The 24,622-nt window shown below is 42.4% G+C and overlaps 1 protein-coding gene across 3 annotated transcripts in view; it reads right to left on the bottom strand.

Moving 5' to 3' along the window:
* The window catches only part of Dpy19l4 (dpy-19 like 4), a 71,148-nt gene extending 47,232 nt beyond the window's left edge, over window positions 1–23,916 (bottom strand). Inside the window, exons 1-7 of one of the 3 annotated variants that reach the window (XM_045144307.1) lie at window positions 23,774–23,916; window positions 17,269–17,379; window positions 14,877–15,001; window positions 14,162–14,252; window positions 13,176–13,297; window positions 12,925–13,070; window positions 3,919–4,042 (exon numbers count right to left, since the gene is read on the bottom strand). In XM_045144307.1, coding sequence (XP_045000242.1) covers window positions 3,919–4,042; window positions 12,925–13,070; window positions 13,176–13,297; window positions 14,162–14,252; window positions 14,877–15,001; window positions 17,269–17,379; window positions 23,774–23,789 — 735 coding nt within the window. In that variant the 5' untranslated portion in view covers window positions 23,790–23,916. Of the gene's footprint in view, window positions 1–3,918; window positions 4,043–12,924; window positions 13,071–13,175; window positions 13,298–14,161; window positions 14,253–14,876; window positions 15,002–17,268; window positions 17,380–22,816; window positions 22,914–23,773 lie in introns of those variants that run through there. The other 2 variants (XM_045144308.1, XM_045144309.1) reach the window with 2 other exon arrangements.
* Window positions 23,917–24,622: the final 706 nt, after the last annotated feature.

Genomic DNA, 24,622 nt, shown 5'->3' with positions numbered 1-24,622 from the left:
TTGGCCAGGATGTGATTTCCACCCTCTGCTCATGTCATCATTTTCGCCTGCTATCATGGAACTTCTCCTAAAATCTGTAAGCCAAAATAAACCTTTGTCCCCCAACAAGCTTCTCTTCATCAGGTGTTTTCTCACAATGATGTAAACCTGACAGTTACAGTGGGTAACAGCACTTGCCACACAAGTGTGAGTGAGGCCCTCAAGACAGTCCTGAGTTTGATTCCCCAGCAACCATGTAAGCAGCTGGGAGCAGCCAAACACACCTGTAACCCCAGTCTTGCAGGAAGCTGAAACTGGAGAATCACTAGAACTTGAAAAAATGGCAGCTCCAGGTTCAAAGAGAGACTCTGGTTCAAGGAAACACACAAGGAGCAACAGAGGACACCTGACGTGCTCCTCTAGCCTCATGTGTACATTGGCGTGCACACACATGCATTACCACACACACACTATGCCAAACATACTACACAAGCACATGTAAACAAACTTCTACCTAAAGAGTGGGACATGGTACATGGTATCGCACATCTTTCATGCCTGCACTTGGGAGGTTAAGGTAGGAAGATCACTGTGTTCAAGGTCAATCTGGGCCAAAGTAAGAACCTACTTTCCTGTGCAAAAATAAGCATAAAAAAATGCAGAGCACAAAATATGACAATAAAAGGTATTCAGAAAGATAACAACATATTATAAATGGGAAAATTAAATTTATGAAAATGTTTTAAAATATGTAAAAACAAAGGCACAAGTATAACTAATAGCATATGACTAATCTTAGTGCTTGGGAGGTAGAGGCAAGAGTATCAGAAGTTCAAAGCCATCCTCTACCACAAATGAGTTTAAGGCTAGACGAAGCTACATGAGACCATGTCTCTAAAAACAAAAATACAGGCCGCATATGTGGTACCACCAGATTCAGGAGGCAGAGATAGGAGGAGTATTGTGAGGTCAAGGCCAGCTAGAGTTAGAGTTCCAGGTCAGCCTGGGGTAAAGTAAGGCCCAACCTCAGAAAAATTAAACAAAAAAAAAAAAACTGAAGGCCTGGGATGAACATGTAGCTCAGTGGTACAGCACTTGACTAAAAAGTCTGAGGGCTGGGCATGGTGGTATAAGCCTTTAATCCCAGCACACAGGAGGCAGAGGTAGGAGGATCGCCATGAGTTTGAAGCCATCCTGAAACTAAAGAGTAAATTCCAGGTCAGCCCGGGGTAGAGTGAAACCCTACCTCAAAAGAAAAAGTCTGAGGCTCTATGTTTGTGTACTGCAAAAAAATAACTGAACTATAGAAAGCAGTCACATAATCTACTAAAAAAACAATCTGACGATAAAAATGCCAAAAATACTCATTGGAGAAGAGACAGCCTCTTCAGCAAATGGTGTTTTGAAAACTGGATAAATATCTGCAGAAGGATGAAAATAGATTCTTCTCTCTCGCCATGCACAAGAATTAAGTCCAAATGGATTAAAGACCTTAACATCAGACCGGAAACTTTGAAACTGCTAGAGGAAAAAGTAGGGGAAACCCTTCAACATATTGGTCTTGGCAAAGACTTTCTGAATACAACCCCAATTGCTCAGGCAATAAAACCACAGATTAACCACTGGGACCTAATGAAATTACAAAGATTTTGCACCGCAAAGGACACTGTGAAAAAAGCAAAGAGGCAACCTACAGAATGGGAAAAAATCTTCGCCAGCTATATATCTGATAGAGGATTAATATCTAGGATATACAAAGAACTCAAAAAGTTAACTAATAAGGAATCAAACAAGCCAATCAAAAAATGGGCTAAGGAGCTAAATAGAGAATTCTCAAAGGAAGAAATACGAATGGCATATAAGCACCTAAAAAAATGTTCTACGTCACTAGTCATCAGGGAAATGCAGATTAAAACTACATTGAGATTCCATCTCACTCCTGTCAGATTGGCCACCATCATGAAAACAAATGATCATAAATGTTGGCGGGGATGTGGAAAAAAAGGAACCCTTCTGCACTGCTGGTGGGAATGCAATCTGGTCCAGCCATTGTGGAAAACAGTGTGGAGGTTCCTAAAGCAGCTAGAGATTGATCTACCATATGACCCAGCTATAGCACTCCTAGGCATATATCCAAAGGACTCATCTCATTTCCTTAGAAGTACATGCTCAACCATGTTTATTGCTGCTCAATTTATAATAGCTGGGAAATGGAACCAGCCTAGATGTCCCTCAACAGATGAGTGGATAATGAAGATGTGGTACATTTATACAATGGAGTTCTACTCAGCAGTAAAGAAAAATGAAGTTATGAAATTTGCAGAAAAATGGATGGACCTGGAACTGCACCACTGTAGAAAGCATTCTTGCTCCAGAAAGCTCTTTACACAAATGCAACAAAAAGGAAAACTATAAACCTGAAATGTGTTAATGTTGTTTTACAAATAAAACATTAAAGTTATAATAATTAAGAGCTGGAAAAATAGCTCAGCAGTTAAGGTTCTTGCCTGCAAAACCTAAATATCCAGGTTCAATTCCTCAGTACCCATGTAAAACCAGATGCACAAAGTGATAGATGCATCTGGAGTTCATTTGCAACAGCTAGAAGTCCTGGTATGCCCATTCTCTCTCTCTTCTCCTGTCTCTCTCTGCCTACAGATAAATCAAAAAAACAATTTTTTTTCTTTGTTTATGGCTTTTCAAGGTAGGGTTTTGGTCTAGCCCAGGTTGACCTAGAATTCACTATGTAGTCTCAGGTGACCTCAAACTCACAGTGATCCTCCTACAGCCTCCAAAGTATGTGTGTGTCACTATTCCCAGCATTTTTTAAATTTAATTAAAGTTTGCTATTTATGAGACATTTGTCACCAAGGAAAAAGCAGTATTCTTTCAGATTTCAAAAAAGAACCAGAACACTGGAGAATTGGCACATGTATCTGTAATCCCACTGTATCTATGACAATGGGAGGCAGAGCGAGAACTCACTGGCCAGCTAATCTGATGTTTGTTTATAGTCTGGCAGTTCCTTTATAGCAGCAAGAGAATCTGTCTCAGAAAAGGCACAGCACAGACACCTTGAAGTTGTCCTCTGACCTCCCCTTGTGTGCCATGGTGCACACACACACAAATTAATTGAAAATTAAGTAATTAGGTAACTACACTAACAATGTAACATCTGTTTTCCTGAAAATAAGTGATTATCCTCAGATTATAGAGTAATAGTATTATACAAAAAACTATCCAACCACATCCTTTAATATATAGTAACTATACATCACTAAATATAACTTAATATGACTAATTTACAAATTATGTACCACTACTGGGTATGGTGGTGCACACCTTTAATCCTAGCACTAAAGAAGTGGAGGCAGGAGGGTCTGGAGTTAAAGCCAGCTTTAGCTACATAGTGAGTTCGAGGCCAGCTTGGACTACATACATGAGACCTTGTCTCAAAAAGCCAAAAAGTTGGGACTAGAGATATGGCTTAGTGGCTAAGGCACTTGCTGGCAAAACCAAAGGACCTGGGTTCCATTCCCCACTACCCATGTAAAGCCAGACAGACAAGGTGGCACATGCATCTGGAGTTTGTTTGCAGTGGCTAGAGGTTCTGGTGCACCAATTCTCTCTCTCTCTGTCGTCCTCCCTCCCTCCCTCTGTCTCAAATAAATACACAAATAAGTAAAATACCTTACAAAGAAAAAAGGTAGGGCTGAAGAGATGGCTTAGTGGTTAAGGCACTTGCCAGTAAAGCCAAAGAACCCCAGCACCCACATAAAGCCAGATGTACAAGATGGCACATGCATGTGGGATTCATTTGCAGTGGCTAGATGCCCTGATACGCCCATTCTCTCTCTCTCTCTTAAGTTAATTAAATATTTTAAGTACATTTTTACTGCATCAGAATTAACTGACATGTATAAAACATTTGTGTCTTACCTCTGCATTAGTATTTAAGTTGCTTTTTAAATAGCCTGTAAGTGCAGCAACTTGGCATGCAAAATATGGTAGTGCCCAGTTTTCTCTTAAAGGAATGGAGTATTCAATTCTTGTCGTATCTACCCTAAAATAAACCACAGATGAACAGCAAAAGCAAGACATTATATTTGTGTACCACTATGCTTTTCCAAAGTACATTTACACCTATTATCTCATTGCTCTTCATAACAATCCTAGGAAGCAGACAGAGACAGGCTCACCATTGCCTATGCAGCACCTCTGAGCAAACGTAGTGTCCTCCTCCCACTTCCCAGCCACAGTACAGAGCCACTGGATACTTGCACAGCTGGGCCCCAGGGAAGGCTATTTTAAAAGGCATGCCTGCCCAAAGCAGACATGGTGCCAGGCTCAGGCCCTGCTTGTTGTACAGGGTGGCCAAGAGTTCACCTCCAACCCTTCCTTCCCTTAACCAGATGGCCAGCCTTCTCTAGAACACAACCTGCATTACATAACCAGCAGCCTGAGCAATCAAATGTCTCAATCCTCTTTTACAAAAGGAATGGTATGGATTAGTCAAGGTCAGATAACTACAAACTACTTTAAATGAGATTGTAACGCATGTTTAATAACCTTTTCAGTCAACACATTGTCCAGAACTGTAATAGTTTTTTTAATCTAACCTTGGAAAATTCCCAGAATCACAAATACAAAAAATCTCTGTAAGGCACTTGGGAGGCAGAGGTAGGAGGATCACTGTGAGTTTGAGGCTACCCTGAGACTACATAGTGAATTCCAGGCCAGCCTGAGCTAAAGTGAGACCCTACCTTGGGAAAAAAAATCTTTGTAAGCTCCTCAAAATTTCTCCTTAGTCAAGTCTTATTAAGAGCTCACTGTGTTCTGTGCATATCCTTATTCTACAATGGAACTGTTGTTTTGTTTTGTTTTGTTTTTCAAAAGAGGGTCTTGCTCTAGTCCAGACTGTCCTGGAATACACTATATAGTCTTGGGCTCGCCTCAAACTCACAGAGATCCTACTATCTAGCCTCCTAAATACTGGGATTAAATTATACACTACCATGCCTGGTTTGGAAGTGTCTTCTTGACAATAATTAAATTTGGCTCTCTTACTCACAATGGCTATTTTTCCAGCAAAACAATGTTTTGTTTTGTTTTTTATTTCAGTTTATGAGAATTGCTGGTAACACTCCTAAGCAAAAGATAGGCATGCTTACATGTCACTGAGTGCACCCAATATCCAAGTGACACACTCTTCCTTACAGTTATCAAAATCAGTACATTGCATTTCCACTTAACATGATCTATGGGGCTGTTTGCAAATGAGAATGCCAAATATTAAATCCTCTCTGACCAACAACCAATAGCAACAACAATAAACCCAGATAGGCTCAGCATGAAATCAAATAGCCAAAAGAAGCAAATTCAAACTTCAAAGAACCTGGCAAGGTGATGTGACCCAATAATCCTACCACTTAGCAAACTGAGGGTCACTGATAGTTTGAGATGAGCTAGGGCTACACAGTGAGTTCCAGGCTACCTCCTATCCTTAAAGAAAGACCATGAACACCAATGATTAAAACATTTGAGGACTGGAGAGATGGTTTAGCTGGTAAGGAAGGCACTTGGCTGTGGAGCCTAAAGACCCAGGATCGATTCCCCAGAAAACATGTAAGCCAAATGCACATGCACCTGGAGTTTGTTTGCAGTGGCCGCAGGCCCTGGAACACCCATTGTCTGTCTGTCTGTCTGTCTCTCTCTCTCTCGGTCATAATATATAAAAATAAATTTATAATCCCAGTGGCGCATGTCTTTAATCCCAGCACTCAGGAGGCAGAGGTAGAAGAATTGCTGTGAGTTCAAGACCAGCCTGGGACTACAGAATGAGTTCTAGGTCAGCCTGGGCTAGAGTGAGGCCCTACCTTGGGGAAAAAAAAAAAAAAAGACACCATTAGAAGGCTCAGGAGATTGCTCAGTGGTTAAAGGCACATGCTTGCAAACCCTGCTAGCTCAAGATTCAACTCCCCAGTACCCACGTAAAACCAGATGAACAAAGGGACACATATATCTGGAACTCATTTAAAGTGGCAAAAGTCAAGAGCTGAAAAGCTGGAATCAACCCAGATGTCCATCATTAGAAGAATGGATAACAAAGATGTGGTATATCTACACAATGGAATTCTATACAGCAGTAAGAAAAAACGACATAAAGAAATTTGAGGAAAAATGGTTGAACCTGGAACAGATTATTCTCAGCGAACTTACCCAATCACAGAAAAAAAATCGACACATAGTCTCACTCATCTGCAACACCTAACCTGAATCTGCCCAAGATGTCTTACATACCCAGCAAGTACCTCATGGACTAGACAATAAGATGGATGGGAGGGCGGGGAGGGAATCAAAGGGTGGAAAACAGTAATCCGAACCCAAACGGCAATGGTACCATAAAATTCTACTTCCTAAAAGACAGACCAAATGGCTGAACCTTCACTAGACCCTTACAGGAAACACCTGAACCACAAGACACTGGAGAGGGTAGGATCAAGACTGACCTAAATCTCCTACATCTTCCCTCCCTCCCTCTCTCCCTCTCCCCTCTATCTCTCTCCTCTCTAACTCTTGTATATTAGTTATCTTTTTCCTCAATTTCTTAGTGGACACTGACCTGTAACCCCCACTTCCAGCTTGGGCCTACCATCCACAATGAGCTTTTGATCAGAGAAACCTACAAGGTTTCCCAAAATAATGACAGACTTCTGTCAGAGTACTTGATGACCCACCAAAGGCCAGTGGTAAGACCCTATTGCTGAAGACTCCATACGCAGCTGACACGTAAAATGGAATGACATGGCTGGAAGCCAGGAGAGAGTCAGTCCCCAGACAGTCAGCGTGTCTAGTGCCAGAAGGCGCTACATAGGCGACTGGGGGAAATGACCAAGATCTGTCCAAGCAACACATTGTTTAACCTAATTAGCAACAAATAACCGGATGTGATGCCCACACAAGTGCAATAGTGGTACACAGCCATGGTGAGGAATCAATTGCTCTTGATTTGGCTAACTGATCCACTCAGTGGTACTAGATCCTTAGCTGGAGCTGGGAAACAAGTCAGAACCATACCCAAACACAAGCCCACTCTACAATATCAAGCTACCATCAATCACGGGGTATAAGAGGGCCTACACCTATCAAACTGTCTATCAAAAAAGTAAGTGTTATCTCAATTTTCCGGGTGCTAACTTACTCTCCGTTGGAGAATCTGCTTCTCTTTTCCAGATAGATGCAGATCCTAAGAAGAGAGCTGCCCCAACATACCTCAAAAGGGGCCCAACTGAAACTAAGGACAACTGGCAAAATAAGCAAGGGTGATGTTTTCCTGTGAACCGGATACCAGCACAAAGGGGAAGGAGATCAACGCAGAGAAAAATCAACTCCTACCAAATCAGAGAGCCAGAGCCTCAGAGGCCCCCAACACCTCAGCACTGAAGCAGACCAAAAATGAACCCAACATGGCTCAGGGAAATCTTGCGGAAGAGGGGGCGGAAAGAATGTCAGAGTTACATGTTGGGTCATGATTTGCAGAGACATTTATCATACTAATAACTGGGGGCTAACTCCACAATGCACGACCCATTTTCATTAACAAGGAGGGTCTAATGGGAGGGGGTAGATCACAGATGAGCCTAAATAATGGTACCAAACTGCCTGTATTTACTGAAAAGAAAACTAATAAATTAAATTTAAAAAAAAAAAGTCAAGAGCTGGAGAGATGGCTTAGCGGTTAAGCGCTTGCCTGTGAAGCCTAAGGACCCCAGTTCGAGGCTTGATTCCCCAGAACCCACGTTAGCCAGATGCACAAGAGGACGCACGCATCTGGAGTTCGTTTGCAATGGCTGGAGGCCCTGATGCGCCCATTCTCTCTCTCTCTGTCTCTCTTTCTCTCTGTCTCTTTCTCTATCTGTCTCTCTCAAATGAATAAATAAAAATCGAATAAAGTGGCAAAAGTCCATGGCACACCCACAATGTATGTCTGTCTGCTGACTGACTGTCTCTCAACAAATTTCTTTTAAATGCAGTAGGCATGGTAGTACATGCCTTTAATCCCAGGAAGCAGAGGTAGGAGGATCACCATGAGTATGAGGCCACACTGAGGCTACATAGTGAATTCCAGGTCACCCTGGGCAAGAGAGAGGCCCTACATTGAAAAAACAAAAATAAAGAAATAAAATTGAGGAAAAAAAAACTAGCCAGGGCAAGGCATGGTGGCACATACCTCTAATCTCAACACTTGGGAAGCCAAGGTTAGGAGGACTGCTGTGAGTTTGAGGCCTCCCTGAATCTACATATTGAATTGCAAGTCAGCCTGGGCTAGAGTGAGACCTTACCTCAAACCACCGAAAAAAAATTGTAAGACAGAAAGAAGAAAAGAAAAAGTACAATATAACAATTTCACCTAACACTATTGTAAGTCACATGATAACCTACTTCCTTGGATAATGACAGATGCAGAAGCTACAGACTATTAGAAAAATTTCAGTGCCAGAGATGGGATACCTTCCAGTGAGTTGCTGGCCAGGGATGTCCCTGATGCCCATAAAACATCACAGGCTATTGCCAAAGTTCTTGGTTTTCCACCAGGAATAGACGGTAAGACCCTATTGCTAAAGACTCCACATGCCTGGGATGCAAGGTCACTGAGAAATCAAACTGGGGCTGAGGTGAAAACCTTCTCCCTATAGACCAGCCAACTGAAAGCTGGAAAAAGCTGCACTGGATGCAGACTTATGGGAGACACAAGCCATCAGTGGTGTAAAAAGTGGACACTGCAAGCCTCAAGTTTGGCCAGTCAGGCCAAATTAGCCAATGGATGCAATAGTAGCATGTCTGTTATGGAGAAAAACCAACCACTCTCTAATTGGAGTGGAGGCCCACTCGTGATACTAAAAACCAGTGGTGGGGGCGGTCATGAGCCTTAGGAGTGTAATGCCTGCTCTTGCCTGGCTAAATGTGTATATTATGCCCACCAAACTGCTCTGTAAGTGCTTTACTTAATTTTCATACCCATATATTAATGCTACTCTCAAGAAGCTTCTCTCTCTTTTTTTTTTTTTTTTTTTTGGTTTTTTGAGGTAAGGTTTCACTCTAGCTCAGGCTGACCTGGAATTTACTATGTAATCTCAGGGTGGCCTCGAACTCACAGCAATCCTACCTCTGCCTCCCAAGTGCTGGGATTAAAGCCACCACGCCCAGCTTAAGAAGCTTCTCTTTTCAGATGGGGGTAACCACTGGGATGACCCAAAGGCACCATAGTGCTAAGAAGGCATGACTGAGGAATGTTCAGCCCAGAAACGTCTCTATCACACCTCCCAAGGCCCAGGGTCCATTGAAAGAGGTGGCAGAGTAGGACTGCCTACAATGCAATCAACCAGAGAAATTGGTCTAGATATCCACGACCTTGCAGTGCCTAGCACTATCTTCACAAGACCCTCATAATAGGAGGAAAAGATGATGACATCAAAATAAAAGAGAGACTAATGTAGAAAGGGAGGGGGAAAATAAAAAATAAATAAAAAGAAATGTAAAAAAAAAAAAGAAAGGGAGGGGATACAATGGAGTGTAGATTTATGAAGGGGAAAGTGGGAGAGGGGAGGGAATTATCATGGTTTATTGTCTATAACTATGGAAGCTATCAATAAAAGGAAAAAAATAAAGGACAATAAAATAGTTTAGTTGAAAAAAGATGCCAGGCGTAGAGGCGCACGCCTTTAATCCCAGCACTCAGGAGGCAGAGGTAGGAGGATTGCCGTGAGTTCAAGGCCACCCTGAGACTCCATAGTGAATTCCAGGTCAGCCTGGGCTAGAGTGAGACCCTACCTTGAAAAAACAAAAAAAGAAAAAAGAAAAAAGACACCATTAGGAAAAAGAATAAGCAAGCTATATATGGCAGCTCACACTTGTAATCTCAGTACACAAGAGGTTAAGGTAAAAGGATTATTGCAAGTTTGAGGATAGCCTGTTGTACATATTGAGTTCCAGGCCAGTTGGGTGACATCCTGTCTCAACAAATGAAAACAAGCCAGGCATGTTAGCTCATACCAGTAGTCCCAGAACTTGGGAGGCAAAGGCAAGAGGATCACCATGAGTTCAGACTAACTTAGGCTAAGTTCCAGGCCAGCCAGAGAAAGGAATGAAGGGAAGGAGAGAGTGAAAAAAAGAAGGAAAGGAGAAAAGGAATGAAGGAAGGAGGAAAGGAATAGAAGGAAAGGGATAAAAGGAGGGAAGGAAAAAGGGAAGGAGGAGAGAAGAAGGGAAGGAAAGGCTCCTGTCTCTTAGTATTATATTGGCAATTAAATTTCAGCATATGGGCCAGGTGTGGTGGTACACAACTTTAATCGCAGCACTTGGGAAGCAAAGGTAGGAGAGCTGCTATGAGCTCTAGGCCAGCCTGAGACTAGAATGAAATTCAGGTCAGCCTGGACTAGAACAAGAAAAAAAAAAAAAAATCAACATATGAACTTGGAGAGCACGTTCAAACTATAGCAGACTAAATTAAATTCTTCATGAATTGGGGTTTGATAAAGAGTTAAGTCTGACACATAGAAAATTAAAAAGAAAAAAACATAAACTGGACATCATCAAAATTTATTTTAACTCAGTTTTCATTGTTAAGAAAAGAAAAATGAAGGTCAGGTGTGGTGGCACATGCTTTTAATCCCAGCACTTGGGAGGCAAAGGTAGGAGGATTGCCATGAGTTTGAGACCACTCTGAGACTACATAGTGAATTCTAGGTCAGGGCTAGAGTGAAATCCTACCTCAAAAAACCAAAAAGAAAGAGAGAGAGTAGAAAAGAAAAATGAGCCAGACTTGGTGGCATATGCCTTTAATCCCAGCACTTGTGAGGCAGAGGAATGAGGATTGCCTTAGGTTCACCCTAAGACTACATAATGAATTGCAAAAGAAAAGAAAAATGGGCTGGAGAGATGGCTTAGTGATTAAGGTGCTTGCCTGCAAAGCCTAAGGACCCTGGTTCAATTACCCAGATCCCACCTAAGTCAGATGCACATGGTGGCACATGCGTCTGGAGTTCATTTACAGTAGCTAGAGATCCTCATGTGCCCATTCTCTCTCTGTGTGTGTCTAAAATAAATAAATAAAAACCAAAAAACTTTTTAAAAAGAAAGCACAAACCACAAAAAAAGTATCTGCAATACAAACCCCAACCAAGAACTTATTATCTACAACATATACCATGCATCACTTAAGGACAGGAAAATGTTGTTAGATTTTTTAAAAATATTTTTATTTATTTATTTATTTAGTAGAGATGAGGGTTGGGGGAAGAGAATGGGCATATCAGGGCCTCTAACCACTGCAAATTAACTCCAGACACATGCACCACCAAGTGCATCTGGCTTACATGGGACCTGGAGAATCAAACCGGGGTCCTTAAGCTTCGCAGGCATGTGCCTTAACCGCTAAGCCATCTTTCCAGCCCACAACACTCTATCTTGAGGGGGGGAGTTTTTAAGTTTGTATCAAGCTAGGAAGATGGCTTAATGGTTAAAGGTGCTTGTTTGCAAAGCCTGCTGGCTCAGGTTCAATCTCCCAGTACCTACAAGAAGCCAGCTGCACAATTCAACATGCATCTGGAGTTCACTGGCAGAGACAAGAGACCCTCATTTTTTCTCTTTTTAAAAATATTTTTATTTATTTAGAAAGAGGGGGGCACACAGAGAACGGGTGTGCTAGGGCCTCTAGCCACTGTAAACAAACTCCAGATGCATGTACCAACATGTGCATCTGGCTTACAAGATTACCAGGAAAATTAAACCTAGGTCCTTAGGCTTCGCAGGCAAGCAACTTAACCACAAAGCCATCACTCCAGCCCTCATTTTTTCTGTTAAATAATTTTTAAAAATGGGGCTGGAGAGATGGCTTAGCAGTTAAGTGTTTGCTTGCGAAGCCTAAGGACCCCGATTCAAGGCTCAATTCCCCAGGACCCACGTTAGCCAGATACACAAGGGGGCACATGCGTCTGGAGTTCGTTTGCAGTGGCTGGAGGCCCTGGTGTGCCCATTCTTTCTCTTTCTCTATCTATCTCTCTGACACTTTGTCTGTCACTCTCAGATAAATAAATAAAATAAACAAAAAAATTTTTTTAATAATAATTTTTAAAATGGCTGCAAGCCAGGCATGACAGCACATACCTTTAATCCCAGCACTCGGGAGGCAGAGGTAGGAGGATCACCATGACTTCAAGGCCACCCTGAGACTACACAGTTAATTCCAGGTCAGCCTGGGCTAGAGTGAAATCCTACCTCAAAAAAAAAAAAGGCTGGAGAGATGGTTCAGCAGTTAAGGTGCTTAACTACAAAGCCTAAGTACTCATATTCCACTCTCCAGGTCCCATGTAAGCCAGACACACAAAATGATGCAAGGTCACACCTGCGCACAAGGGGGCACATGTATCTGATGTTCATTTGCAGTGGCTGGAGTCATGCCCATTCTATCTGCCTCTTCTTCCTCTATCATTAATAAATAAAAGAAAAAACTTGTGTAGCAGAAGAAATACTTAATTTCCAAAATTTTAATTATATTATGTTTTGGGGGGGTGGTGACAAGAGAGGAAGAATAATGCTTAATATAAAAGAAATATATTTATGCCAAATGTGGTGGCACATACCTCTAGAACTCAGTACTTGAGAGGCTGACACAGAAGGCTGAGGCAGGAGGACTGCTATAAGTTCAAGGCCAGCCTGGGCTAGAGATGCTGCCTCAAAAAAAAAAAAAAAAATGGGGATCAGTGGTTAAAGGCACTTGCCTATAAAACCTAATGACCTGAGTTCGATTCGCTGGTACCATGTAAGCCAGATGCAGAGTGGTGTGTGCATCTACAGTTTGTCTGCAGTGGAAGCAGGCTTGGTGCACCCATTCTCTCTCTCATAAATAAAGAAACAAGTATTTTTTTTAAAAAATACCTTTCGTACCTGTTAATAAGGAACCATGCAACAGTCAGCATTCCTGCTAGCCAAGTTCCACTCATAATCCAACTTGTAATAAATAAAGCAGTAACATATATCCCTTGTAATCCAAAAACAATGCCAATATAGAAATACACTGGTTCAACCATTTCCTAAATGACAAAAGAGGAGTAACAATAGGGTGATATTTAACAACTTGAGGATTTACAAGTATATAAAAAAACAGATACTAAAGTCAAAAGAAAAAAAAAACATACACTGCTTCCAGTTGCTTGATATAGAACACTGGCAATAAGTTCTGGATACAGACACATCTGCTGCACTGCATTGATGGTCTTCAGAGATACAGTTTTGTTATTGTGTGTCAGCTCATAAATACCTAGAGATGCCAAGATTTTTCTTGATTACTTTTCTGGTTTTCAATTAATTACTCTAAATATATATATAAATAATGGGTTTGGTGGTATACATCTTTAATCCTAGCACTCTGAATGAAGAGGTAGGAGGATCACTGTGAGTTAGAGGCACCCTGAGACTACATAGTGAATTCCAGCTCAGTCTGGGCTACAGCAAGATCCTACCTCAAAACCAAAATAAAACAAAACAAAACAAAAAGATAATTATTTACATATTTGGGAGAAAAAAGAGAGAATAGGTAAAACAGGTATAACAGGGCCTTTTGCCACTGTAAAGAAACTCAAGATGCATGCACTACTTTGTGCATCTAGCTTTATGTGCATACTAGAGAACTGAACCAAGGCCAGCAGGCTTTGCAAATAAATACGTTTAACCCCACAATAATATAAATACCGCTCAATAGTTATCAAATATTTTAATATTGTAAGACTCCAAAATGTAACACCCAATGCCTCATTTTTGTTGTTGTTGTTTTTTTTTTACTAAATACATAAAGGGAAATGCCTATGTTCTGAGACAGAGTCCCACATTCTAAATCTCTAATATTTAAGAATATGTTTGGGGCCAGAGAGATGGCTTACCAGTTAAGGCACTTGCCTATAAAGCCTAATGACCCCGGTTCAATTTCCCAGGACCCACATAAGCCAGATGGACAAGGTGGCCATGTTCAGAAGTTCATTTATAGTGGCTGGAAGCCCTGGTGCACCCACTCTATCTGCCTCTTTCTCTTTCTCTTAAATAAATAAAAATAAATAATTTTTTTAAAAGGCCATGTTTTATCTTAGGACAGTATTATGAAAATATATACAACTGTGATTTACCATACCTCTTTCAAATGAAGGTGCCTTTAACATATCTTTATAATAGGAGTAATAAATAGCACTGTCACCCTGGAACGTGATTTCCCGTTCAAGCTCCTATAATAAAATGAAATAAATATTTAAATATCAGTACCTTAAATGTAGCTATAATCTTTCTTTTCCCTCACATTCTAAATTGACAATGACATATTTGAACTTTCTTTAATAACCATATTAACAAAGTTAAATTTTTCAATAATCTGACAATAATTATAAAGAAAGCACCATCCCTCTGATCCCTGTCTCAAGGAGCCGTCTGTCTTGCTGCTTACCCAAGATATGCTTCTAACACGTGCTCGTCCTTCACCTGCGCCCTCTACGCTTCAAGTCTGGAGCTATTTATCTCCTTCTCTGTGACACTGCATCCAGTTCTCATATACTAGATCAGGTTTTTTTCAGGGATAACCCTTGATAAATTAATTGTACAAGGACAGCCCTCTCAAAATTTCTATTTTTGTTTGCTTGTTTATTTGATTGTTTTTGCAAGGTAGGGTCTCACTCTAGCTCAGGCTGACCTGGAACTCATTCTGTAGTCCCAGGCCAGCCTCAAAATTAATAGTGATCCTCCTACCTCGGCCTACCAAGTGCTGGGATTAAAGGCATGCACCACCACGACCGGCTCATATTACTTAAATTAACATTAAATACTAAAGCACTTTTCGTATGTTCAAAATTCCTTACCTGCCGGTTGGAAAACCAGAATTTCCGTTCATGGTAGGCTGATAAATAGAAAACATGCATCATGCCACTGATAACTGCTGCAAGACAGCCAATAAAAATCTTTGCAAAGCGTTGAAATAATACATCTGAAAAAGTAGAAGGTAACCAAAAGGTAATGTATACTCCTGATATAATGTGATTTAAACTGGCATTCTAACTCACTCATTTCTTCCCCAAAACACAAAACCCCAGCCTTAATCATGAGTAAAGCATTAATAAATTTCAGTACAGGTGCACCCTACAATATGACCAGGGCTGGAGAGATGGCTTAGCAGTTGAGCGCTTGCCCGTGAAACCTAAGGACCCCGGTTTGAGGCTGGATTCCCCAGGATCCACAATAGCCAGATGCACAAGGGGGCACACACATCTGATGGCAGGGAAAACGACCGCATAAACAAAGGGTGGACATCAGCCCCTAGCCAACATAAGTGAACAATAGCAACAGGAGAATGTGTCAAACACTGACAAGGGGAGACTGGCTATAACACCCATAAGCTCACCCCCAACAATACACTGCTTCCAGGAGGCATTAATTCCCAACCCCCCATCAGCTGGGAACCTAGCATTCAGAACAGGTAAGTTTATGGGGGACACCTGAATCAAACCACCACACATGTCCATTCTCATTTCCCCTTCTCTGTCTGCTTATAAACAATAAAAATGTTTTCAAGAAGAAATAAAGGGATGGAGAGATGGCTTAGAAGTTAAAGCACTCGCCTGAAAAGCCTAAGGATCCAGGTTTGATTCCCCAGTACCCATAAGCCAGATGCACAAGGTGGTGCATGTGTCAGGAGTTTGTTGCAGTGTCTAGAGGCCCTGACATGCTCATTCTCCCTTTCTCCCTCTCTCAAATAAATAAATATTAAAAAAAAAAAAAAAAAAAAGCTCATACAGGGTGAGCATGGTGATGCATGCCTTTAATCCCAGAACGCAGGAGGCAGAGGTAGGAGGATCACTGAGTTTGAGGCCAGCCTGAGAGTATATAGCTAATTCTAGGTCAGTGTGGGTTAGAGAAAGACCCTACTCAAAAATAAATAAATAAATAAATAAATAAATAAAACAAAAAGAATGTCACTGTGAAAAACTATAACTAGAAGTCAAAGTAACAAATTTTATACCAGCAATAATAATGTTATGAAAAGAATTTAAAAATGTTAGCTTTACTCTCACTTTTGGTTAGAGAAGCTTGTCTTTTCAGATGGTGGTGACCACTGGGATAACCCAAAAGGCACCATAGTGCTGAAAAGACATGACAAAAGAGTATTCAAAACCAAAACATCTCTATCACATCTTCCAAGGCTCAGGGTTCATTATGGAAGAGGTGGTGAAAAGAATGTAAGAGCCAAAGGAAGGGTAGGACTGCTTACAATGCAACGATCCAGACAGAAATTGGCCTTGATATACATGACCTCTCAGTGCCTAGCATTACCTTCACAAGACCCTAATATGAGGAAAAGATGATGACATCAAAGTAAAAAGAAACTAATGAAGAGAGGGTGGGGATGTGATGGAGTTATGAAGGGAAAAGCGGGGGAGGAGAAAGAATTATCATGGTTTATTTTCTGTAAATATGGAAGTTGTCAATTAAAAAAAAAGAAAGAAAAACCTTAGCTTTAACTCCACTTCACCATTCCAAGTAGGGGAAAACAAAAGATTCCTTCTAATAAACTATTACTTCTAGAAAGCATTATCTTTTTGTTTGTTTGTTTTCGAGGTAAGGTCTCACTCTAGCTCAAGCTGACCTGGAATTCACAGTCTCAGGATGGCCTTGAACTCATGACGATCCTCCTACCTCTGCCTCCCTAGTGCTGGGATTAAAGGCATGCACCACCATGCCTGGCTTTAGAAGGCATTATCTTAATGATGGGCCAAGTAAAAGAATTTCAGGGCTGGGGAGATGGCTTAGCAGTTAAGGCGCTTGCCTGTGAAGCCTAAAGACCCAGGTTTGATATCCCAGTACCCATGTAAGCCAGATGCACATGGTGGCACGTGTGTCTGGAGTTCATTTGCAGTGGCTAGAGGCCCTAGAATGTCCATTCTATCTCTCTCTCTAGTAAGTAAATAAATCAGAAAAAAAGTTTAAGAATTTCAAATAAACCTAACCCTACCTCAAAAGAAAGAAAGAAGAGAGAAAGCTAGCTCATATAATTCCCAGCACTCAGGAGGCAGAAGTAGCATCACTCACTGAGTTTTAGGCCAGCCTGGGACTACAGAGTGAGTTCCAGGTCAGTCTCGGCTACAGTGAGACCCTATCTTGAAAACCCACACACACACAAAACCTTATATGTTTAAAATATTACAACATATTTTTCCACTATAACTGTTAGAAAAACTGTAAACCTATCTAACTTACATTTTGGAGCTCTTTGAGGAAGTGGAGCATCAGTGATTTTGTCTTCTTTGGTGGCCTCCTCACTTTCTGAAGACTTTGTCTTATTCCTTTGGCGCAGTTCTACACTTGGCCCTTAAAAAATTTAAAATATCACTGCAATGTATGAATCAATCATCTGAATTCCAAGTTGATTAATTTTTGTTAAGTGGCAAGCAAAGGTTACCTACATACCAGATCCCTGTAAAACCCTGAGTGCTGTTGCAAGTGAGCTTCCCTGGTTGATTAAACCACAAAGGTCATAATTTGATGCCCAAGGAATCTAGCACAACCTGTGCGATGTCATTAGGAGAGGAACTTGAGCATCATGTGACTGAAGTAAATCAGCCTGAGACCTAGTAGTGCCAAGATAATGGTATCTATAAAATCAATTTTAGTCCAGGAAAGAACCCAAAACAAAACTATTATGCTTCACGCTACCACAACTGCCATCCATATTTTGATAGTCCAACTGATAAACCACCACATTTTCCTAAGATAATGCAACCTGAAAATATGTCAAAGTAAGTAAAATCTTTTCCACAACCATTGGAAGACATGATATCACTTGGCTTATTATTTTAGTTACTTATGAATAGCAAATGCATCATGCATGCATTAACAATGTCTTACAAATCAAAATATAATACATTGATTATAAAACTATGTTTTAATTATTTAGGCAGGCTGTCATATAGCCAAGCTGGCCTCAAATTCCTTATATAGTTAAGACTGGCCTTGAACTCATCATCCTCCTGTCTCAGCCTCCAAATTGCTATAATTAGTAGGGGGAGGGAAGGAGAGAATGAGTGGGAGAGTATGGTTGTGCCAGGGCCTCTTGCCACTACAAAAGAACTCCAGATACATGAGCCACATTGTGCAACTGGCTTTACACGGGTACTGTGGAATTAAACCTGGATTGGCAGGCTTTTCAAGCAAGCACCTTTAACTGCTGAGCCATTTCCCCAAACCATTTTTTCCTTTTTTGCCGAGAAGACAACTGTACTCAGAACCTCAAGCAAGTTAGGCAAATGCTCCACCACTCAGCTATAGCCTAGTACCTCCCCCTTTATTTGTTCTTTGTTTGTTTGTTTTTGTTTTTGTTTTTTTTTTTTTGAGGTAGGGTCTCACTCTGGTCCAGGCTGACCTGGAATTAACTCTGTCATCTCAGGGTGGCCTCGAACTCATGGCAATCCTCCTACCTCTGCCTCCCAAATGCTGGGATTAAAGGCATGCGCCACCACGCCCGGCGTACCTCCCCCTTTAAGTGATCCTCAAAGTTCTGTTTGGTAGAGGGGTGGTACCCCTGGCACTGTATGCTCATGTAAATGGGGGTGTAAGGAAATAGGCTGAACCTATAAGGATTCATAAAATATGGGAAACTCTCAGAATATGCTAACATTACACTATCATTTGTTTGTTTAGCTATTTCTGTGCACATATGTGTGCATGGATGTGCCAGGGTCTCTTGCTGCTGAAATTGAGTACTTGCCTGGCCTATATGAGTGTCTGAGAAACTTACAGAATCTGCAAGTAAGCACCTTTAACCTCTGAGCCATCTCCCCAAGCCCTAAACTACCATATTTCTATTTCAACAACAACAAAGATTCTAATGCAGAAGTTAACCCTAAACCACAAAATTAAATTCCAAATTTAGAAAGTAAAATAAGGGCTGGTCGTGGTGGCGTACACCTTTAATACCAAAACTTGGGGGGCAGAGGTAAGGAGGATTGCTCTGAGTTCAAGGCAAGCCTGAAACTATATACAGAGTGAGTTCCAGGTCAACCTGGGTGAGACTGAGACCCTACCTCAAAAAAAATCAATTCAAGGGGCTGGAGAGATGGCTTAGCGGTTAAGCGCTTGCCTGTGAAGCCTAAGGACCCCAGTTCGAGGCTCGGTTCCCAGGTCCCACGTTAGCCAGATGCACAAGGGGGCGCACGCGTCTGGAGTTCGTTTGCAGAGGCTGGAAGCCCTGGCGAGCCCATTCTCTCTCTCCCTCTATCTGTCTTTCTCTCTGTGTCTCTCGTTCTCAAATAAATAAATAAATAAAATTTTTTTTAAAAATCAATTCACATTAGGGCTGGGGACATGGCTCAATGGTTAAAGGCAATTGCTTGAAAAGCCTGCCAACCCGGGTTCAATTCCCCAGCACGTAAAGCTGGATGTAAAGTGGTACATGCATCTGGAGTTCATTTGCATGGCTCTATGCCCTGACATGCTCACTGTCTGTCAACCTCTTTTATGCTTGTAAATGAATTTTTAAAATATATTTTTAGCTTGCCGGGCATGGTGGTGCACGCCTTTAATCCCAGCATTCGGGAGGCAGAGGTAGGAGAACTGCCGTGAGTTCAAGGCCACCCTGAGACTACAGAGTTAATTCCAGGTCGGCCTGGACCAGAGTGAGACCCTACCTCAAAAAACCAAAATAAATAAATAAATTAATTCATTAATTTAATTAAATATATTTTTAATTTTATTTTTATTTATTTATTTATTTGACAGAGAAAAGGGGAGAGAGAATGGGCACACCAGGGCCTCCAGCCACTGCAAAGGCACTCCAGACATGTGTGCCCTCTTGTGTATGTGGCTAATGTGGGTCCTGGGGAATCAAACCTGGGTCCTTTGGCTTTGTAGGCAAACACCTTAACCACTAAGCCATTCCTCCAGACCTTTTAAAATACTTTTAAAAAATAAATATAGGGCTAAAAGGATGGCTTAGAAGTGAAGATGCTTGCCTGTGAAGCCTAAGGACCCAAGTTCAATTCCTCAGTACCCATGTAAGCCAGATGCACAAGGCAGTACATGCATCTCAAGTCTTGTTTGCAATGGCTGGAGGCCTTGGCATGCCTGATCTCTATCTATCTGCTTCTTTCTCTTTCTCTCTCTCCCTCTCTTTCTCAAATAAATAAAACAAAATAAAATATTTTAGAAATAAATAAATAGGAAAAGACTATATTAAGAGGGGTGAAAGGGCCCAAAGAGAGGTCAGGGGAGGAGATTGAGTAAAGGAAAGGTGGATGGAGGGCTAATCAAAATATAAGAGGATATAAATACATATTATGGAATCCTCTGGTTTTGAACAATGGAACACTCAGGAGCTGTAGATCGTTGCTAGAAAATTTTCAGTGCCAGGGATGGGATACCTTCCAGTGAGTTGTTGGCCCCCAAAACATTATAGGCCATTGCCGAGGCCCTTGGTTTCCCACCAGGAATAGATGGTAAGATCCTATTGCTGAAGACTCCATATACTTGGGCTGCAAGGCCACTGAGAAATCCTGCTGGAACTGAGCTGATAACTTCCTCCATGTAGACCAGCTGACAGAAAGCTGGAAGAAGCCATTCTCCATGCAGTTCAATGAGATAAAGATACACACCAGTGAAGATACCCATCAGTGAACGCTGCAAGCCTTATACTTGTCCAGCCAGGCCAAATGAGCCAACAGGTGCAATGGTGGCACAGTGGCACATCTGTCATGGTGGAAACCAACTGCCTTCCAATTGGACTGGAGGCCCACTCCAAGGGAGGGAACACATCCCTGATACTGAAAACTAAAAACAGGGGTAGTCATGAGCCCTAGGGGTGTAACATCTGCTGATGTTTGGATAAGTATATATACTATACTATATACTGCCCAGTAAGCATTTCTCTTAATATCCATCCCCTTATATTAATGCTACTCTCACTTTGGGTAGAGAATCTTCTCTTTTCAGATGGCAGTGATCTTGGGACGACTCAGAAGGTATCATGGTGATGGAAAGAAATGACCACAGTGCTCAGTACTGCAATATCTCTATCACACCTTCCAAGGCACAGGGTCTAATGCGGAAGAGATGGCGAAAAGAATGTAAGAGCCAAAGGAAGTGCTCCCTCCAGACATAAAATGGCCTTGATATCCATGACCTCATAGTGCCTGACACTACCTACATAAGACCATCATAAGAAGAGGGAAAGATCAGCCATTCTCTCCCTCTTTCTCTGTCAAATAAATTAATTAAATTAAATATTTAAATTATTTAATATATATAGGCCAGATTAATATTGACATAATAAATACAAAATAATATGTGCTTTGGAAATAAAACAAGAATGCCAAGTAAATAGGAAGTACTCAGTATAAGGCCTGACATATAGACATGTTTGCTATAACACAATTATGATAATGTCAGAATTTAATTACTCAGTTATTGTTCATTATATCCCAGGTACCTAACACAGTACAGACCTACATAGCTATAGAACTGAACATTTGTTGAATGAAATGCTTTAAATAAAACTGCAATCCACTAACAGTTCTATGTAAGACTGGATTAACTGTAATTCTGCAACCAAAAATCAACATATGTCCAAATAAATTAAAAAATTATAGTCTTTTAATTATTTCCGCATCATAGCTACTAATTAAGCATAATTATATCCTAAACATTGGTTTTTTAATTTTTTTTAATATTTTTATCTGCAAGTAAAGATAGAGAGAAACAGAGAGGGACAGAGAGAAAGAATGGATGTGTCAGGGCCTCCAGCCACTACAAATGAACTCCAGATGATTGCACCATTGTGCATCTGGCTTTACATTGGTACTGGGGAATCAAAACCCAGATCATTAGGTTTTGCAGGCAAGCACTTTAAAGGCTGAGCTCTCTCTCCAGCACCTAAATTTTTGCATGGTTTATACTACTAAGCTTTAGTGCTATGGTATTAATTTTTCTTATGTTGTAACTTAAACATAAATGTGCTTATGGGCAAACACAAGCTACTTTATCAACCTACTCCACTAGACTTGCAACTAGTCACAAAAGCAAAATTTATCAAGAAACACTTCAAATGATACTATACTGCAATCAACACAGATAAAAATCAAGAAAACGGGGCTAGAGAGTTGGCTTAGTGGTTAAGGTGTTTGCCTGCAAAAACAAAGGACCCAGGTTCACTTCCCCAGGACCCACATGAGCCAGATGCACAAGGTGGCACATGCTTCTGGAGTTCGTTCGCAGTGGCTGGAGGTCCTGGCATGCCCATTCTCTCTCTCTACCTGTCTCTCAAATAAATAAACACTTTTGTAAAAAAAAAAAAAAAAAAAAACAAGAAAACAAATCGAATTATATTCTTCCTTGCCAATTAACAAAAGTTTGGTTTTGAAGATAATTTCAGTAAAGTGTTTAAATTTATTAGCTTGAACATGGAAAACTCCAGAAAAAGGAAGGGAGTAGGAAGAAAGCAAAAACACAGAGACAGGGCAACAAGTCAGGCCAACACTAACATTAATATTTTTTATTATTACTATTTTATTTTAGGTTTTGTGAAGGTAGGGTCTCACTCTAGCCCATGCCGACCTGAAACTCTGTAGCTCTAGGCTGGCCTTCAGACTCACAGCAATTCTACCTCAGCCTTCCCAGCACTGGGATTAAAAGTGTGAGCCACCACACATATAACATATATTTTTTCAAGAAATTGCTTTCTATTGAATTCTTCACACTCCCTCTCAACTCTTACTTTATAAAGCAAAGTCAGATCAGAACTTTATATCACACTCACCATCCACTAAGTTAAAAAATGGCTTTCGGGAGCTGGAGAGATGGCTTAGCGCTTGCCTGTGAAGCCTAAGGATCCCGGTTCAAGGCGCGATTCTCCAGGACCCACGTAAGCCAGATGCACAAGGGGGAGCATGCGTCTGGAGATCATTTATGCTCCCATTCTCTTTCTCTTTCTCTTTCTTTCTTTCTCTCCCCCCTCCCTCTTTCTCCCTCTGTCTGTCGCTCATAAATAAACAAAAAAAATTTTTTTTTTAAACTGGCTTTCCAGCAAAATGCAACATGTAACTGCTCGATGAAGCGAGTGAAATCTATGAGCTCACTCATGCATACATGTAACATGAGCTTACTGTATCATGAATACTTCACTACTTGTCATTACTTGCTGGCTTTCTCCCGGCTTTCCGTTTTTCTCTCACAGCCAGCGTCTTCTACGGACAAACACCGCTGGCTGGATTCCTTCTCTGGGCTTTGCCCGGAGAGACACGGAGAGCCTTCTCCAGCCTGTCCCTTTCGCCCCGGAAAGTTCTCTCAGCCTCTCCTCTGCCCAGATGTGCCCAGTGCCAGCCCCGCCCTCAGGTTCTGCTCGTCCACTGCTCCGAGTTCAAGTCCGCGGCTTCTCCCCACGTGCCCGCGCCGACCAGTCCCCGGCACCCCGGGAACTCTGTCTCTGGCCGTCCGCCCTCGGCCCCGACCCCCATCTTCCAGCGCAGCGCTCGTCCCCCGCGCCCCGGCCGCTCGCCGGCCGCCCTCCGCCGGCCACTCCCCCGCCGCGCCCCGGCCGCTCGTCCCACGCCCAGGCTGAAGCTCCACCTTCGCTGCCCACTCGGCGCGACCACAGTCGGGGCCCCGCGCTCCGCTCCCGCCGAAGCTCGGCGCCGCCCCCCGCCGCCCCGGGCCGGCCCGGCCCCGGCCTCCCGGCCCAGCCCCTTCCCGCGGCGCGGCGCCCCGGGGCTGTCACCTTTCTCCTCCGCCATCGTCTCCCCACGAGTCCGGGTAGGCGTCGGCTCCGGCACCAACCGGGTGGTGGCGGGGATCCAGCTCCCTCCGCTTAGCCAGGTCCCTCGGCGGCTCCGGCAGCTGCGGGCCACCGCGCCCCCACTTCCTGACCCGCCCCCCTCTGGTGTTGCCGACAACTGCGTCCCCGCAGACGGCTCGGGAACCTGAGTGCTGGGAGCGGAGGGCGGCCGGAGCGTTTCGTTGGTTGCGCCCGAGCCTGCGCGGCCGGAAGCAGGGTCCGTGTCCCAGGCTGTGGTGTCGTGGGCGTGCTCTCTCCGTGTCTCCTGGGGAAAGGAAGCTGGCGGTGCCCGCGGCAGCCCTCCCCCTGTGTTTTTTGCAAAAAAAAAAAAAAGTAGGACCCAGAACATTCTTTCGGAGACTGCGTGAATGGACACAGAATACAGTCATGTACGCTTTACAGCTCCAATCTCCTTGTGTGTCTCGTATTACAAACAGGAAACGAGGACAGCACAGAGCAAGCCATAAATTACTCAATAAAACAATTGGAACCAGATGGCTGGATTGCTGTCAGAACCTGCGTTCTCACGATGATTTCAGAGCTGGGCAAGAAGTTCTAGTTGGTCGCTAGATTTATACAAACACGTTTGAGACAGTCCCAGACCCTGGCCGGACTTGTCCTTGAGACTCAGCCTCTTGATTGAGTAGACTTGCAATCATTACAAGAAAGAAGCTTTCGCCAGACGTGGTGGTGTATGCCTTTAATCCCAGCAATCGGGGAGGTAGAAATAGGAGGGTCCCTGTGAGTTTGAGGCTAGCCCGGGACTACTTAGTGAATTCCTGGTCAGCCTGA

The sequence above is a fragment of the Jaculus jaculus genome, chromosome 2, assembly GCF_020740685.1.
Source record: "Jaculus jaculus isolate mJacJac1 chromosome 2, mJacJac1.mat.Y.cur, whole genome shotgun sequence".
Lineage (NCBI taxonomy): Eukaryota > Metazoa > Chordata > Mammalia > Rodentia > Dipodidae > Jaculus > Jaculus jaculus.
The sequence above is the reverse complement of the archived record's forward strand: the minus strand, read 5'-3'. Positions and strand labels throughout refer to the sequence as shown.